Source organism: Cinclus cinclus, chromosome 19 (assembly GCF_963662255.1).
Source record: "Cinclus cinclus chromosome 19, bCinCin1.1, whole genome shotgun sequence".
NCBI classification, from domain to species: Eukaryota; Metazoa; Chordata; class Aves; order Passeriformes; family Cinclidae; genus Cinclus; species Cinclus cinclus.
The window spans coordinates 2,691,947-2,707,189 of record NC_085064.1 but is presented as its reverse complement, the minus strand read 5'-3'; the positions used below and the strand labels follow the sequence as shown (position 1 = coordinate 2,707,189).

The window sequence follows — 15,243 nt, the reverse complement described above, 5'->3', positions numbered from 1 at the left end:
CCACCCACTCCCAGCTGCCAGCAGAGGTTGCTTCGTGTCTCCTGACACTGCTGCTGCCAGCAGGTGATGGCTGAGGCTGACGAGCTGCCAGAAGCAGAAGAAAAGCAGCTCCAAGTCAGTTCTCACTGTGTAGAGGCACAGAGGGTGGCCAGGGCTCCTCTCTGCCTCCATCTCTTGGGTGCTGGGTGATCCCTGTGCTCCCCCCTCCCAGCATCCCCCCGAGGATCAAGGCAGCATCCCCAGACCTGATTCCCTCACCCAGGGGCAGGCAGCAGGCTCCAGGCTGGGAACAGGCAGCTCCTCACAGAGCAGATGCTGCAGCTTCAGCCCAAATCAGCTCATGTGGAAAAGGGCATCAGTGCTGTCTGTCTTCTCCCCAGGACATCTCCCAGTGCTGCTTCTTGCCCTGGTTGCCTTCATCCCTAAAAACAACCCTGTGCAGCCACAGAAAAGTCCTTCACGTCTCTCCAAAGGCAAAGCCTGCCAATACTCCAACTCTTTAGCTTGCAGTGTGTGAAAGGAGATTTATTCAGGGCCACATTTTTGGTTGTTTGGAGAAGCAAACCCAGCCCCTGTTTATTTACTTCATGTTCCAGCTCCTCTCCAGCTTCCTCCAGTTTGTTGCTTTAAGCTCTCTGTGTTTGCCTTTCTCAACAAGGTCGCTGCTTTCACAAGACTTCTGCAGCACTGCCCCACTTCCCCGGCCTCCAGCTTTGTCTTCTGACATCCAGATACTCTCAGAATATTAATTAAAACCATAAAGAGCTCAGCAAGGGGAGCCAGAACAGCAGAGGGAAATGTCAGGCTCTCCTTCCACCCCCAGAGCCCAGGGAAGGGCAATGCCCAAGCCCTAAAAGCTGAAGTAACCTGTGAAGGACATCACAGCAAAAATGTGGCTCAGCCTTTGCTATGAAGTTTTCCTGTATCTGCTTGATGAAACTGATGTGTTTTATCACGTTTGCCTAATCGGAGGATTTCAGCATCCTTAGGAATATGCAGGCATTTTGTAACCTTAAGCAGGAAAAGAAATCTGAATGGGGAAGAAAATAAAGGAAAGCTCTCCTCACCTCGAGATCTGTCAACACCAAAAGGCATAGCTGGTTCCGAAGCCAAGTTGAATCTGAACTCTCTCACCTGCTTCCTATTACAGAAACAGATGCTCCTCTGGCTGCAAATTGCTGCTATTAATAATATAAATAATTTTGCTATTCTAATCATTTAATAGGTGCACAGGATGGTACCAAAATTCCTGGCAGTCATTAAACACATCTCCCCTCAAGGGCTCAGGGACACACTGGTGGCCTTTCATCCTCCACTGAAGTGCAGAATAAGAGAGCTGAAGCCAGGATAGAAGCTAAGGAGAAATCAGGGAGTCAGGCTCCTCTGCACATCTCCCTGTGACAGGGCCAGCACCTTCCCCACCTGTAAAGCACTGAGAGCTCAGCCAGGTGTGATCTCACACTCCACTCCCTCCCTGTGGTTGCAGCCCACCAGCACAGAGCTGATTTTGTACTTCCCCAGCAGATTCCCAGGACGTGGAGAGGGGAAATCCTGCTTTCCAAGATCCTCCTCTCCCTGCACTGCAAATCCCAGTTGTTTGCTGGTGTTCCTCCCAAGAACACTTTGTCCTTCACTCCACAAACAGCTCCAGCCTTGGGAATGTGAGCACCACGGATTAATGGGGTCACTGCAACCTCCAGAGCTGAGACTGCAGCTGCTCAGCCCTTTCCCATCCTCCAGGGATCACACACACACAGACCTGCACAGCTCTGGCTCTGTCAGACAACAGAAACATCACCGCTGGCTCCAGATGTTAACACAGCACATCTGGATCTCTGCAGGGCAGTGAGCAGCCCATGGGCCACATCCACACTTCCCTCTGACCCAGACACAGCACCAACGCTGAAGTCCATTTCCTCTTTCCCTTTCACAACAAAGTAACCTGCCAAAAGGAGGCCTCTGAGGAATGAGTTCTGCAGGAGTAACAAAGTGGAGATGACGTGCAAAGGGAGGCTGGGGATGCTGCTGTGGCCCCCACAGCATTTGAGGCAACAGCTCAGCTCCAGCGGGGCACGGCAGGACAGGCTGGCTCCCTCACCACAACTGCACTTCCCAGGAAAAGCTCCAGCACTGACATAGCAGGTTATGCCTGGGAGATCAATTCCAGGGCACACACACACAGCCAGCCTCTCCTTCCCCTCCCTGGGCACCATCCCCTCCACGTCAGTGCTACCAACAGGGGACGGTGCCTGTGCCAACAAGGTCAGATTTCATCAGTGGACACCTCCTGGGATGCGGTTTGTGTGAATTAATAAATCTGCCCCAGCACGGAGCTGCCAGCTGGAAGTGCCCATGCCAAGCACCCACCCATGGGCACTTCCAGGACAGTCCTCAGGTCAGGCTGGCAGCACTGTGGTGAGCTGTCTGTGCCACCCTGCTCCCTGGCAGCACAGGCAGAGTGACCCAGGGCCCAGTAAAGCCACTCCAGCTGCTGTGACCAAGTGTTGTCACATCTTGTTCCCATGTTCAGCATTGTTGCAGGTGTTCCAAGGGTGAGATGTCACCCAGAGAGTGCTGACGGTCCCAGCCTGCCTCTTGTCCACGTCCCAGGCTTGTTACTGCGTGCTAATCAGAACAAGAGCAGCCAAAAATCCCTACCAGTCACTCCTGAAAGCCTCTGGAATCAGTCAAATCAGTGAAAAGAACCTTGCAGAGCTTTAAAAGATACAAAAGCTGGTTTGCTGCACGGCATGCGGAATTTCATTCCCAAAGCAGATTAACTCCATTATCTCCTTCTGTGCCCTTTTTTGGGGATCCTTCCCTGCCTTTGGAGCTTGTGGAAAGCACAGAGCGAACACATCACAGTCCCCTTTGTGGTGAAGGCACTCCACAGCCTCATTCTGCTCTAGCATTTGTATTTCCTGCCCATGTTCAAACACCTTCCCCTCTCCACACCACAGAATTCCCGAGACTTCCCAATGCCACCAAAAAACCCCAGGAACTCACCTTGTGCCTCGTAGCCAGAGTAGGGATGAGCTGCACCCACGTCCTCATCCCCGGGGCCCAAGCCAAGGGCTGCCCTGAGCTGGGCCATGTTCACCTGTGCTGCCAGCTCCCCGCTCCTGTCCCCAATCTGCAGCAGGAAAATCCAACAGAGCCCTGGTTAAAGGCATTGGGTGCTCCCAGCAAACAGCCCCCAGCCAAGGGTTTGTCAATCCCACCCCAAAACCAAACACAGAGACAGCCAGAAGAGAGCTTGGAGACCACACAGCTCTCCAGGACTATTCCCTCCCTGTGATAATTTGGGAGAGGGGGCTGGAGAGAGTGCTGCACCTCAAAACACAGCTCAGTACAAGGAACTGAGAGGGCTCAGCTCGCCCACTGCCATAGAACTGAGCCTAAACGTGCATGTCCGGGCTGTCCTGTAGCCACACACGGCTTGGCAGAGAGCCCTGGAGCTCCCAGCCCCCTTGCTCAAGTATTCCCACAGTTACTGAGCACCAGACACCACGCTGCCATCAGCCACTGTCACACCAGGACCCTGAAAGCCCTTCTCTCCTGGCTCAGAGCCATACAACTTCGAGTTGTTCCTGGTGATCTACCCACGCAACACTCCCAAAAAAATCTTTTAGAAGTCCACATTTTTCCCAATTCCCACCTCCCGCTGGCCTGAGGCCAAGGAAGTTGATGTTAGATGTTTGGGAAGAGATCTTGTCCAACAGCTCGTGCTACTTAAAATGAGGAGTTGTAGGACACAAGACTGGATCCTCCTCAGTGTTGAAGCAAGCCAGAGAATGGCTGTGCTGCACATCACCAGCAGACACAGGGAGGTCACCCAGAAACAGCCTCTGATCTTCAGAGGAAGAGCAGCCTGTGTGTGACAGAGGAAGACCTTGGCTGTTCCCCTGGAGGGGCCTTGACTCCTGTTAAATGCCTGGCAACAGCTCTTTTGTGTGCCCTGCCACAGACTGCAGCATGGAACAAAACCATAAATCCCCACGTTATTTATGACAAAGCCCCAAGCGCCAGTAAAGGGAGGCAGATCAAAGGGCTTATCACCAGGCACAAATCCCCCTGCCAATTACAGGAGATTTGCTGTTGACATCATCTCCAGAGAAATTACTGTGTCCATGTTCGGTCTCACAGTCCTTGATGCTTAATTATTAAGTGCTTCCTGACTTCCACTCATTTCAGATCATCTCCAAAGCCCTATTAACAACCAGGAACAGAAGGGCAGGACATGCCACACACACCACAGCAGAGCCCTCTTTTCTGCCCTCAGCCTCCCAAGAGCTGCACTCTGAGATGACAGAAGTACTCCAGAGCAGTGTCCTAAAGCTGGAATACCTTCCAAGGTTCTTAGGTACATATTCTTTATTCCAGTGAGATTTTGTGAGTAACGTCTGATCAAACTGCAGCAGATTCCAGTGTGGTTACCCTGAGCTGGTTTCATTTAGATTTAAATGCCACCATGAGATTTTTGTTGGGAAGAAGGTGATGGGAAGTGAGTTATGAAAATCAGTGTGAAAAAGGTTGAATTCCACAATGTTTCTCCTGGCCAAAATCCTGGTGCTTGTCAAAGGGACAGTCTCTGCACTGCTCCATAATTTGTGATGGGGGGACTTCATCAGCCACCTGCCATGAGAAATCCACTCCTGACACAGCTGGAGCCACAGCCAGCACCCTGGAATGGCAACATTGGGAACTCCCACCCTGCTGGGTGTCCCTTCCACCCCCCAAAGGCCCCAGGACCACCAGTGCTGATCCTCCCATGGCCCCTCAGCTGATGTCTGGCTCTGAGGACTCAGCCCCAGCCTGAGCAGAACTGGGAAAGTTAATCTGTCCTAAAATGTACAGGGCCAAAGAACAGTATTTCTTCTGTGTGTCTGATAAGTATAATTAAATCTGTAATTAGGCTGCTGTGTCAGCCCTACTCAGAGATTTAGCCAACCTAATAGACAGGCAGGAGAACACCCAGCACACTTACATATGGTGATTTCAATTAGTGCTTCAAGAGGGCATTTTCTTCATCTGGGGAAGACTAAAGAGGCCACAGCAGATTTCCTCAACACACTGAAAAGAGCAAACAATGGAATTCTGGCTTTCTGCACTTCTGAGAACAGCAGGAAAGCTGCAAAGAGCTGGGCAAGGCCAAGGTGAAACCAGAGGAGCTGCACCCATGAGCCAAAAAGGGGTGGCGGTGGCACAGGGCTGGCTGCAGGCTGTGTGCAGCCAGGGACAGCATCCTCTGCATCAGGACACTGCAGGTCCAGCCCAGCTGGAACCTCCCTGTGCTCAGCAAAGTGGGATCTTACAGACTGGAGACCAAGAGGTACCTGAGTGCCTTCACACCTGCTGGGTGCACACCTTGGCCAGCCAGTGGGCAAGTCCCCAGGTCCTTTCTCACCCAGAACATCGGCTAAGAGCAAAGTACAGCTCGCATATTTGCTGTGATTATGGGGAAGGATGGGAGCTTCACATCAAAGAGTGTTTTCCAGCCAAACTCTGCAGTTCCTAACACCCTGAAGCAGCACAGAGAGAAGGACTTCCAAGAGCAGGGAGAGCAAGGTACCTGCATTAATGTAACTGACTGGCATAAAATAGTCTTGCTCTCACCAGGGGTTACAGGCTCCCTCTGATTTGCACCAGTTTCTCTTACCTCTTGGGAGATTTTAAGATGCTTCCTTGCAAAGTGCAAAGCCTGCTCATGGCTCCCCAGGGACACGTAGGCATTTCCGAGACTCCAGCAGGCTCTTCCTTCTCCCACCCTGCAGAACAGGAAACTGTCAAACCACAGAAATGCTGGGCAAAGCCCAGCAGGGCATTTTGGAGAGCACTGACAGCAAGGCTCCTTGCTCTGCTTCCACCTCCACAAAGGTTCTGCATGGGAAAATGAAGCTGGACATCTTGAACTCTTCTTACACTGAGTTCAGCAAGATCTGGGGATGAACAACAGCCTGGGAAGCAGGGCTGTACCCACAGGGACAAAATACAAGCACTGCAGCAAGGGCCAGGATAGCCCCTGGCTTCACTGGTGATCACCAGCCCAAGAGGAGAAGCCAGAGCTCCTGCCCAGCTTGCACCTCACACAACCAGGGCTCCTCTCCAGAGCTGCACAGAGAGAATGCAACATCCACCTCTGGTTCATCAGCAGCCCAGAGCTAAACCAGCAAGGAAATGGCAAGGAGAGAACATTGCAGGCAACAGCTCCGGCTGAGCCCCAGCACTGCATCACCAGGGTGAACACACAGCAGGGAACTGCAGCCAGCAGAGGACAGGGACAGAGCTCACGAGGTCTCCAGGGCACTGCTGCTGGTTTTCAGGAGTCGGGGAAAGCAGGGGATGTGGAGCCTGCCCCGCGCAGCCCAGATCCCCAGCCTGGCTCCTCGGAGCTTCAGCAGCTGTTGCAGGAGCAGGCAGAGCCTCCTGCTCCCCAGAGCCTGCTCAGCGCTGCAAACGAGCAGATGTGGGGGGAGAAGGGATAAAAAAAGCACCTGGGGGCGCAGGGGGAGGTTCAGCATGACTGCAACTCCCTCTTCAGAGGTTTGGGCGGGTTGATCAGCATTTCAGCGTTTTTCTTGTCACCCTGTTGAATACCTTCAGCTCACAGGATGTGTTCCCAGAGATGCAGGAGCCCACAGGCCTGCACCCCCACAGCATGATTCACCCTTGGGTGGGACTGTGCCTGCCCTGAGCAGAGGCTGCCCGGGTGCTGGCACGGCTCTCCCATCCTGATGTCCCTGCTCCATCTAGTGGAGGACACCCAGCCTCCAAGGGAACTCGGCACAACGAGCTGGCTGCAAAGTCACTTCAGCTGCAAGAGGGCTCAGGATCAGAACACCCAGGAAAAAGGAACCAACCACGCAGAAAAAAAAAAAAATAAAATTAAACTTAAGAAAAATTAAAAGGCGAAGCCTCTGGAATAATGAGGAGCAAGAAACACAAAACATCGTCTCCACGCTCTCTATGCAACATCATTTGTACATGGAGGTTTCCAGCATCAACCCAGAGCAACAGGGCCAAGTGGCACATCTTGTGTGCCCTAAACACACAGCTTTTAAGGGAAATACAACTTCTGGGAACATAAGGGAGCTCTCGAGATGCTCTGCTGGGATAACACAGCAGCAGCCACTGGCAAAGCACTGAGCACAATGAACTTTCTTGAAGTACCTCTCGTTAGGAATTTCACTCAGCCCACACAGACACAGCACTGAGGGCACAACCTCCAGGTTTGAATGACACGAGAAAGGTGAATCAGGTCATGTTTTTGACAGACAATCGGACTAAGGGCTGGCTGTCCAGAGATTTCTAATGACTTTCAAGCACACACCACTGGTGCTTAAGCCCAGCAAGAGAACAGTAAGTCAGAGAAGGGTCAGTGCTCTTCACCCTCACCTCGGGCACTCCCTTACCTGTCTCCCAGCTCCTGTGCTATCACCAAGTGCCTCAGGTGGTATTCAATGGCTTTTTCATAGTCTTGAAGCAGTGTGCAGGTGTTCCCCAGGCTGTAGCAAGCCTGGGCTTCTACTGCTTGGTCTTTGAGCTGTCTGGAGAGCTGGAGGGTTTTCCTGCAGGGAATAGGTGGGATCAGAGAGCCCTGATCACTGCCAGGCCACACAGAAGTCACCCCTTGCAGTAACACCCTGCATCACCCACCACAGCAGCCCTGCCACCCCAGCTCCCTTGTCACAGCCCCTGGAGCTGAGGGATTGGCTGTGACAGCTCAGGATCTGCAGGGAACAGCCCTGGCACTCACTTGTAGTACTCGGCAGAGATGTCGAACCTGCCCAGGAAGATGTGGGCGTTGCCCAGGTTGCTGTAGGCTCTGCGCTCGGCCGCCTTGTCCCCAAACTCCTTGGCAATGGCCAGGCGCTGCAGCAGACACAGCTCAGTCAGCACAGTGACACCTTTCTGCCCCACGGCAGCTCCCCTGGGGACCAAGTTTTAGGGCTGCAAAGCTCCCACTCGGCGAGGCAGTGACGGACCTGCCTGTCACGGGTGGGTGCAGCAGGAAACCTCTCCCTCTTCTGCAATTCAGCATCAGGAAATGCTCTTGGGAAAGTGGCAGTGATGTTGTGTCCCAGTGCTGACCCCCAGAATTTAAAACCCAAAGGAGCAGTGAATTTCCACCTTCCACTGCAAGGGAGCTGATACACACGCTGCAACAGAAGCTAAATTGCATTTAAAATGTGGCAGGGACTTTGTCACCTCACCTCCCTTGTAATGCTTTGCAGAAAGTTATTATGTTCTACAAGCAACATTTATTCTTGATCAACAGCTCTTTCAGCAGCTTAATTAAATTCATGGCTTGCATTTATTAAAATCTAGACTGAGACAAATTAAGAGCAGAAAAAAAAAAAAAATCCTTGCTAGACCCAGCTGCAATTTGCCCTTGGATACCTCCCTTGGTTTCCAAGCCAACAGTGCCCCTCCCTCAAGCTGCTCACGAGGTGCTGATGGGGACTGGAGTAAGATTTGCTCAGTGTGAGTTGGTACAAGAGGGCAGACCCTGGGGCTCACACAGGAGAGAGAGAAACAGTTGGGGGAAACATCTCCCTGTGCTTGCTGGGCTGTGGTGAGAAGAAAAGCTGCTCCCAGGCCCAGGAAGGGAGCAGAGGTGTCTCCTACCTCCTTGTGGAAGGCGATGGCCTCACTGAAGTTGCCCAGCAGGTACTGGGTGTTGCCAAGGTTGCCATAAGCACGGCCCTGTGCAGCTCTGTCCCCCAGCTCCTTCACCAGGGACAGGTTCCTCCTGAAAGAAACCAGAACATCCATGAGCCACAGCCCTGCAGGGAACATGGTGAGGAAAGTGGCACAGAAAGGAAGGAGAGCCAGCCCTGGAGGAGGCAATTCCCTCCCAGGCACCTGAGCACAGGTGACAGGCTGGTGACCTGTGCTGGACACCCCTGGGAGCTCATACCAGGTCAGGGCTGCAGGTTCTGCTGCTCTGTCCTCTCAGGCAATGGGTGGCTCCGTGCAGGAATCACACCTGTGCTCACACACCTGCTCTGATCCATCCCACATTAAATCAGAAATGAGCACCTCACTGCAGCACCAGGGCCACTGGAAGATTTCCCTGTCCTGCTCCAGGGAGAGAAGCAAGACCCACAGTCCCATGCCAGGGCTCTGCTCTGGGAGCTTCCTGGCATTTCTTTATCTTGTTTTTACCCCCTTTGTACACACAGGGCACACAGAGCACGGTAGAGCATTCACCATTGGTACAAATTCACTCCCTGGCTATGCTACATGCACCACTCCTTGGAAAAAGGCTGGTGAGCTATTTATAGGCATTATCACATCCTCAGATATGAGGGGAGGGATATAAGATCCTATCATACTCTTCCCTTAAAAAGCCCGTTTAAAAAACTGCATTACAAAACCAGAACTCTGAAGTACGAGGAATAAAACAGGAGCCCATAATTCTGGTGCCAGCCTCCCCGTGTGGCACAAGACAGTGGTTTTTGAAATGATTTAGGAAAAGGAAGATGGTGACAAGTGAGGTGAAGTGCAGATCCTTGAGAAGAACCAGGAGTTCCAAGCGACTCTTCCCTTGGGTGGCAGGGATGGGGACACGCAGGGATCCATCCTCACATCCATGGGGACACAGGGATCCATCCTCACAGAGGCCAGCAGAGAGCAGCAGGGGCTGCAGGAGCTGAGCTCAGCTTCCCAACACAGCTCTGCTCAACAGACTGCTGCACTTCACTGCATGATCACAGTCCAAACCACAGGGAGTTTTACAAAGCCAACGCCAGCATGAATTTTAGCTTAGATTTTAGAAGAGACCTTTTCTCACCTTCCTTGGGATTAATTTGCCAACACAGCTTGGCGTCTCATTCCTTATCTGTTACAGTCTGCAAATTCTCAGTCAGTGGCCCCATTCCTGCAGGAGAAGGGGCTGGCCAAGCTTGGATACTTACTCATAATATTCTGAAGCTTTCTGTAGCGTGTCCTTGACTTCCTGAGGCAGATAGCCCGGGTCCTGGGCCGTGTTCCAGGACAAGTGCTTTCCCTTTGCATGGTAAACATTGCCTATGTTATAGAGAGCTCTGGCTTCACCCACCTAAAGGGAGGAAGAACAGGCAACAGCAAGGTATTGCACTTCACATCCCAGCATGGACCTCTCCAGTGCTGGGCAGAGATGGGCAGAACCACAAGCCCACATTTTCCTTTCCCATCTTTCAGAACCACAAGCCCACATTTTCCTTTCCCATCTTTCAGAACCACAAGCCCACATTTTCCTTTCCCATCTCCACCCTCTCAGCAGCACAAGGTGTGTGATGGCAGCCAGGAGGAAGAGCTTCACCCTGCAGCTCCTTCCAAAGCCCACCTCCACCAGATCACATTTGCTGACTTGCAGACAGGTTATTTTTAATGCCAGGAAAGTATTTCCAGTTGGAACCATTACCTTGTCTCCCTGCTCCCGAGAAATGTCCAAGTGTCTCTGGCAGCAAACCACAGCTTCATCAAACTGCCCCAGTATTTTCAGGGTATTCCCAAGGTTGCCACTTGCCTTGGCTTCTCCAATTCGGTCCCCAATGGTTCTACAAGATGAAGGTGTTAAAGAGCTCAGAGATTTTTATTCACCAGTCGCTGGAGGCAGATTTAAACTGCAGCTTCCCAGCACACACAGCTGGCTGGAGAGCTTCCCACAGGCTCCCACAATTCTTAAGGCAGGTCCTTGTTCCCTATTTGCTGTTTCAGAGCTGTCCTAATGACTGCACGTTGTTACAGGGAGTACCCAAGGACAGAAGCGGACACTGCCCTGCTCTGGCTCCGGGCACTCTCCTCACATCCACCTCCCTTTCTCCACCTCCCTGCTCTGAAGGCAGCTGACCCATCCTTGGTGTGTCCCATGCTCTCCACAGGACAATCACCCTCAGGGCCAGTTTTGGATGTGTATTTCTGGGTTCAGACCCCACAGAACTTGCCCTCACTCCAGGCTGTGTCTGATGAGGACGAAGCAGTGCTGGCACACTCACCTGGCCAGGGTAAGGTCGTGTTTGTGGTACAGCAGGGCCTTGGAATACTCCTTTAGGTAGAAATAGGCATTGCCCAGCTGGCTGTAGATGGCACTGAGAGTCTTCAGGTCCTCTGTCCCCACCTGCACTGCTGCTTCAAAGAAGGCTGCCCCAGCTTTGAAGTCCCCAGCCTTGCACAAGCGCTCTCCTTCCAGGGCCAGCTCCAGGCAGGATGCCTCCATCCTGCCAAAAACAAGGGAATTGTTTCTAGAGGACTTTGGCTGCAGAGCTCTCACTCTGCTCTGCAATGCTTACAGAGTTTGCTTCATTGCACACCTTAAATTTTTCCCTTGGACTCAAAACACAGGAGCATCCAGCTTCTACCTTCGAGTGGAAGGTGTCCCTGCCCACGGCAGGGGTTTGGAAGGAGATGGTCTTTAAGGTCCTTTTCAACCCAAACCATTGTAAGACTCTCTGATTTACAGATCACATCTGCAAGCAGCCAAAGGCAGCCCCTGGGTTCCCAGGAGGAATCTGGACAAGAAGCTCAGGGCTTCTGGCTCCAAGACATGGAATCATCACAGGACTAACACCTGCTTTCCTTCCAGGTGCTGCAGAGGCCACAAACCCAGGCACTTCTACCTGAACCACTTTCTCTGGAGTAACAGAGAGGGAAGCCAAATTGTAACAGGTTTTTACTGGATACCAGAGAAAACCCTGGACTGTGCAGATTTTCTTGGCTGAGCAGCTCCTAGAGCTCAGTGTCTGCTTTTCATTAACTCTCCTGCTGTCACTTTTTTTCCACAGGCACTCAGCACACTGACCTCCAGGCCAGCTTTCCTCCCGTGCACTTTCTGACACCTTTGGCATTGGCACACTCCACGTTGTCAGAGAGAGCATTGTGAGCAGTGACACTGCTTCAAGAGAAAGAAAACTCCCCTCTGAGCCCTCCACCAAGCCATCCCTAAGTCACAGCTGTCCCTGTTAGAGCATGCCTATCCCAAATTCTCCAAAGGGACTCCCGAGCTTTCATTGGAAATGTTCTGCCTGCTGCAAAGCCAGCCCCTTCCCAAGGGGGATGGACACAGCTCCTCTATCCTAATGCTTCTTTGCTCTTTTTCTGCTCAATTTATTTTTAAAAGTCAAAACTACCTAGGTCAAAGGTGGACATCTGCTGAGTAAAAAAACAGAGCTCCCTTGCCCAGAGGCAGAACAGCAAGGGTCTGTCAGAAGACAATAAATGCCCACAGGTGGTTTCTAGTCTGTTCTCAGCACTTGGAAGAAGTCTGTGGTACCCAGCCCAAGAGCACAACTTGCCAAGCTGGCTCCTCCTGGAGCAGTTTCCTGTTGAGCCCTGGAAAATGCTTCCCCAAAGCCACCCAGGAACCCAAGCCCAGGCTCAGCCCTGCAGTCAGGGGCTCTGCAGACCAAGGACAAGCTGCCCTGCACACACCAGCTCCACCAGGTCACACTCCTGCCATCCCACAGCAGCATCCCAAAGGGCACAGGGAGATGCACGAAGGAAACACCAACCCTGACACATTTCCCCTACAAACAGGCAGAACTGTGCTTTCTCAGCTGCCAGGAAACAAAGCCAGTTCCTCCACGAGCAGTTCATCCATCCACTGCCTGAAATCCAAGCCCATTTCCCTGGCAAGCTCCCTGCTGAGTCGGCTCCGTGTGGTTCCAAACACCCAATGCTTGGCATCCCCCAAAGCAGGACAACCACGAGGATTGGCCAAACAAAACAAAACATTGCTTAAAACCTGGTTTTAAACTCTCCCTCCAAAGACACCTGTGACCTTTACTGCCTCGCTGTCCATTCGTCCCCAAAGCCACCAGGTAACAAGAGGGAGAAGGGGGTTGTGAAGCAGCTTTTGTGAGCTCCCACCTCAAACTCCCACACAGATATTTCATTCCAAAGCAAAGCCCACATTTGAGTGGCTATTTTATTTACAGCTGCTTGTGGTGCCAGTGCCTGCCTCAGCTTCTGTGTGATAGCAGGAATAAAAATATTAAGATTAAAAACATTTAACTTCTCTCTGCTGATCCTCTTGCTAGATCACACAAAAATTAATGAGTTTCTGTCTGGGAATCCCACCAAAATTTCATCAGTCCCAAGGTACATCCATAGTTTGTAGATCAGCTATTGACCAGTCTCTGCTGATGCATCCCAAACAGCCAAAAGGAGCTTTGAAGGAAGACCAGAAACACTTTGTACTCAAAGCAGCAGGATTAACTTCAGGCAGCTTAGTGGGGATCAATCTTGAGAGGACTTGAAATGCAGGAATGAGCCATTACCAGTGGAGTTAATGCTGGATTCCAGTTAGAAGGTGGCAGAGAGAGAAGCAAACTAACTTGAGCTCGAATTTCAACCCCAAAAAATCTTTTTCCAATATCCAGGTTGTCTTTGAGAAATTGAGCTCACCAGCTGTAAATAGCAAAAAAAACCCAAAAAAAAAAAAAAAAAAAGTTGGGGTGGAGACCAATTTCCCAAAATTCATGGCATTTCTGTACAGCTTGTGTGGAACTTCTTGGGTGATTTCAAGAGCTTGAAGTGAAGGTTCCCACTCCCACAGCAACAAAACCCAGGTACACATTGCAAGGGTGGGACCACATCTGCCAACCTGGAGTCCCAGAGCCCACTCTGTGACCCACTCACACTCTGTGGGTGCTTTCCTGGTGTCCCCACAGTAACTGTCCAGGCACAAGGCAGTGACATGACCTGCCAGTGCACGCAGCCCTTAATTAAAATCTGTTTGTCCTTGAACAGGCTGCTCTGCAGAGTATCTGCCTTGTCTAATTAACATCACTACTGGGACCTGAGCAAACAAGGGGAAGGGACTGGAGGCTTTTCCCTGCATCCTGCTCTGCCAAGCCTTCACTGCCTTGGACAAAAAAAAAAAAAAACAAACAAACAAACAAACAAAACCGAGGATTGCAATTAATAGAAACACAAGCCACTTGTAAAACCCACCCTCCCCTCAGAGCTGCTTTTGGGCAGCACCTTTGCATGCAGTTCAATCACTTCAGGCTCAAAGGCACCCAGGAACACAATGCCAAGGGCAGAGGAATCAACTGAAGGTCAAGGAACAAACTCAGGCACACCAAAATCCCACTTTAAAAAGCTTCCAAAGCCCACGGCTCAACTGCCCATGAAACACAAGTGAAAGGACAAACGTGAAGCCTGACAGACCAGTAAAGGGAAAACAGTCAATGACAACAAGGTCCAAGCCCTCCCTACCTGCTCTTCTGCTGTCTGTGCCTTTTCTGAACGCACACCCAGAGCTCCAGAGCCACTGGCAGAAGGGAGCAGCGGGGTGAGGCCACATGTACGTGCAGTGTTTGGCCACAAATGCACTCAGCAATCTGCCCAGAGAACGAGAGGGTGGCACAACGCTGGCAGATGACCTGGTCCCCATCACTGTGACACCTGCCAGCCTCCAGCCCAGCAATTGGGTGCTGCTCCTCACACTCACGGGGCAGAAAAGGGGGAGCTTCCACTGTGCAGCCACAGGCAGGAGGAAACTTCTTCCCAATCCAATGTGGGCAGCGCCTCCCTCCCTCCTCCTCAAGTTTTTCTTTAAAGGATAACTGATGTGAAGACAGAAAGAGCTGAGAAAAACGGGAGGAGCAGCCTTGGAAAGAATTCCCAGGGTCACCCATCACTGTCAGGCAGCAGCTAATGAGGAGCTGGAGCACAGATTGCCTTTTGCCTGCTGCAAGCTTGTTCAAAGGAATCCCACAGCAAAAATGTGCCTCTGGAAAAGGTAAAATACAGAGATTCTTATACATCAAATGTTTTTAGCAATTTGGAGAAGGCAGAGACAGTCCCAGGAGTGCTGGGGAAGCCAAGGACACTGTGAGGAATAAAGGGAACAGCACAAGGTGCCACCGGTGCCATTATCAAAGACCACCATGACTGCTGTCAAACACTATTAATTAGGATATCATAATTGGGTGATGATGAAGTCCTCAGAGTGGGAACACCACACACACACTCAGACCTCCCAACACCCTGCTCAGGGCTGCCTTGCTCCCAGCAACCTGTCACTGCTGACAAGTACTGCATCAGGGTGCACAGAAAATTATTGTGTCACCAGACAGAGCCTGGGGTCAGCTGTCTGCTGCCTTAAATATTGCAAATACCACAGGGCGAGAGAAACTCGTCCTGCCTGCAAGGTGAAACTGCCTTTAAAAAAGGCAGAAAAGGGAAAAGAAAAGGTATTTATAGATATTTGATTCATGTTAGTGGGGGCGACTGCAAAAGTCATTGCCAATT

General features: G+C 51.6%; 1 protein-coding gene across 1 annotated transcript in view; it reads right to left on the bottom strand.

Annotated features, from left to right (window-relative positions):
• GPSM1 (G protein signaling modulator 1) overlaps nucleotides 1-15,243 on the bottom strand; it is a 61,875-nt gene that overhangs the window by 30,168 nt on the left and 16,464 nt on the right. Inside the window, exons 2-9 of the mRNA XM_062505458.1 lie at nucleotides 10,983-11,204; nucleotides 10,409-10,544; nucleotides 9,921-10,063; nucleotides 8,629-8,752; nucleotides 7,757-7,872; nucleotides 7,413-7,568; nucleotides 5,660-5,768; nucleotides 3,007-3,133 (exon numbers count right to left, since the gene is read on the bottom strand). Coding sequence (XP_062361442.1) covers nucleotides 3,007-3,133; nucleotides 5,660-5,768; nucleotides 7,413-7,568; nucleotides 7,757-7,872; nucleotides 8,629-8,752; nucleotides 9,921-10,063; nucleotides 10,409-10,544; nucleotides 10,983-11,204 — 1,133 coding nt within the window. The remainder of the gene's footprint in view (nucleotides 1-3,006; nucleotides 3,134-5,659; nucleotides 5,769-7,412; nucleotides 7,569-7,756; nucleotides 7,873-8,628; nucleotides 8,753-9,920; nucleotides 10,064-10,408; nucleotides 10,545-10,982; nucleotides 11,205-15,243) is intronic.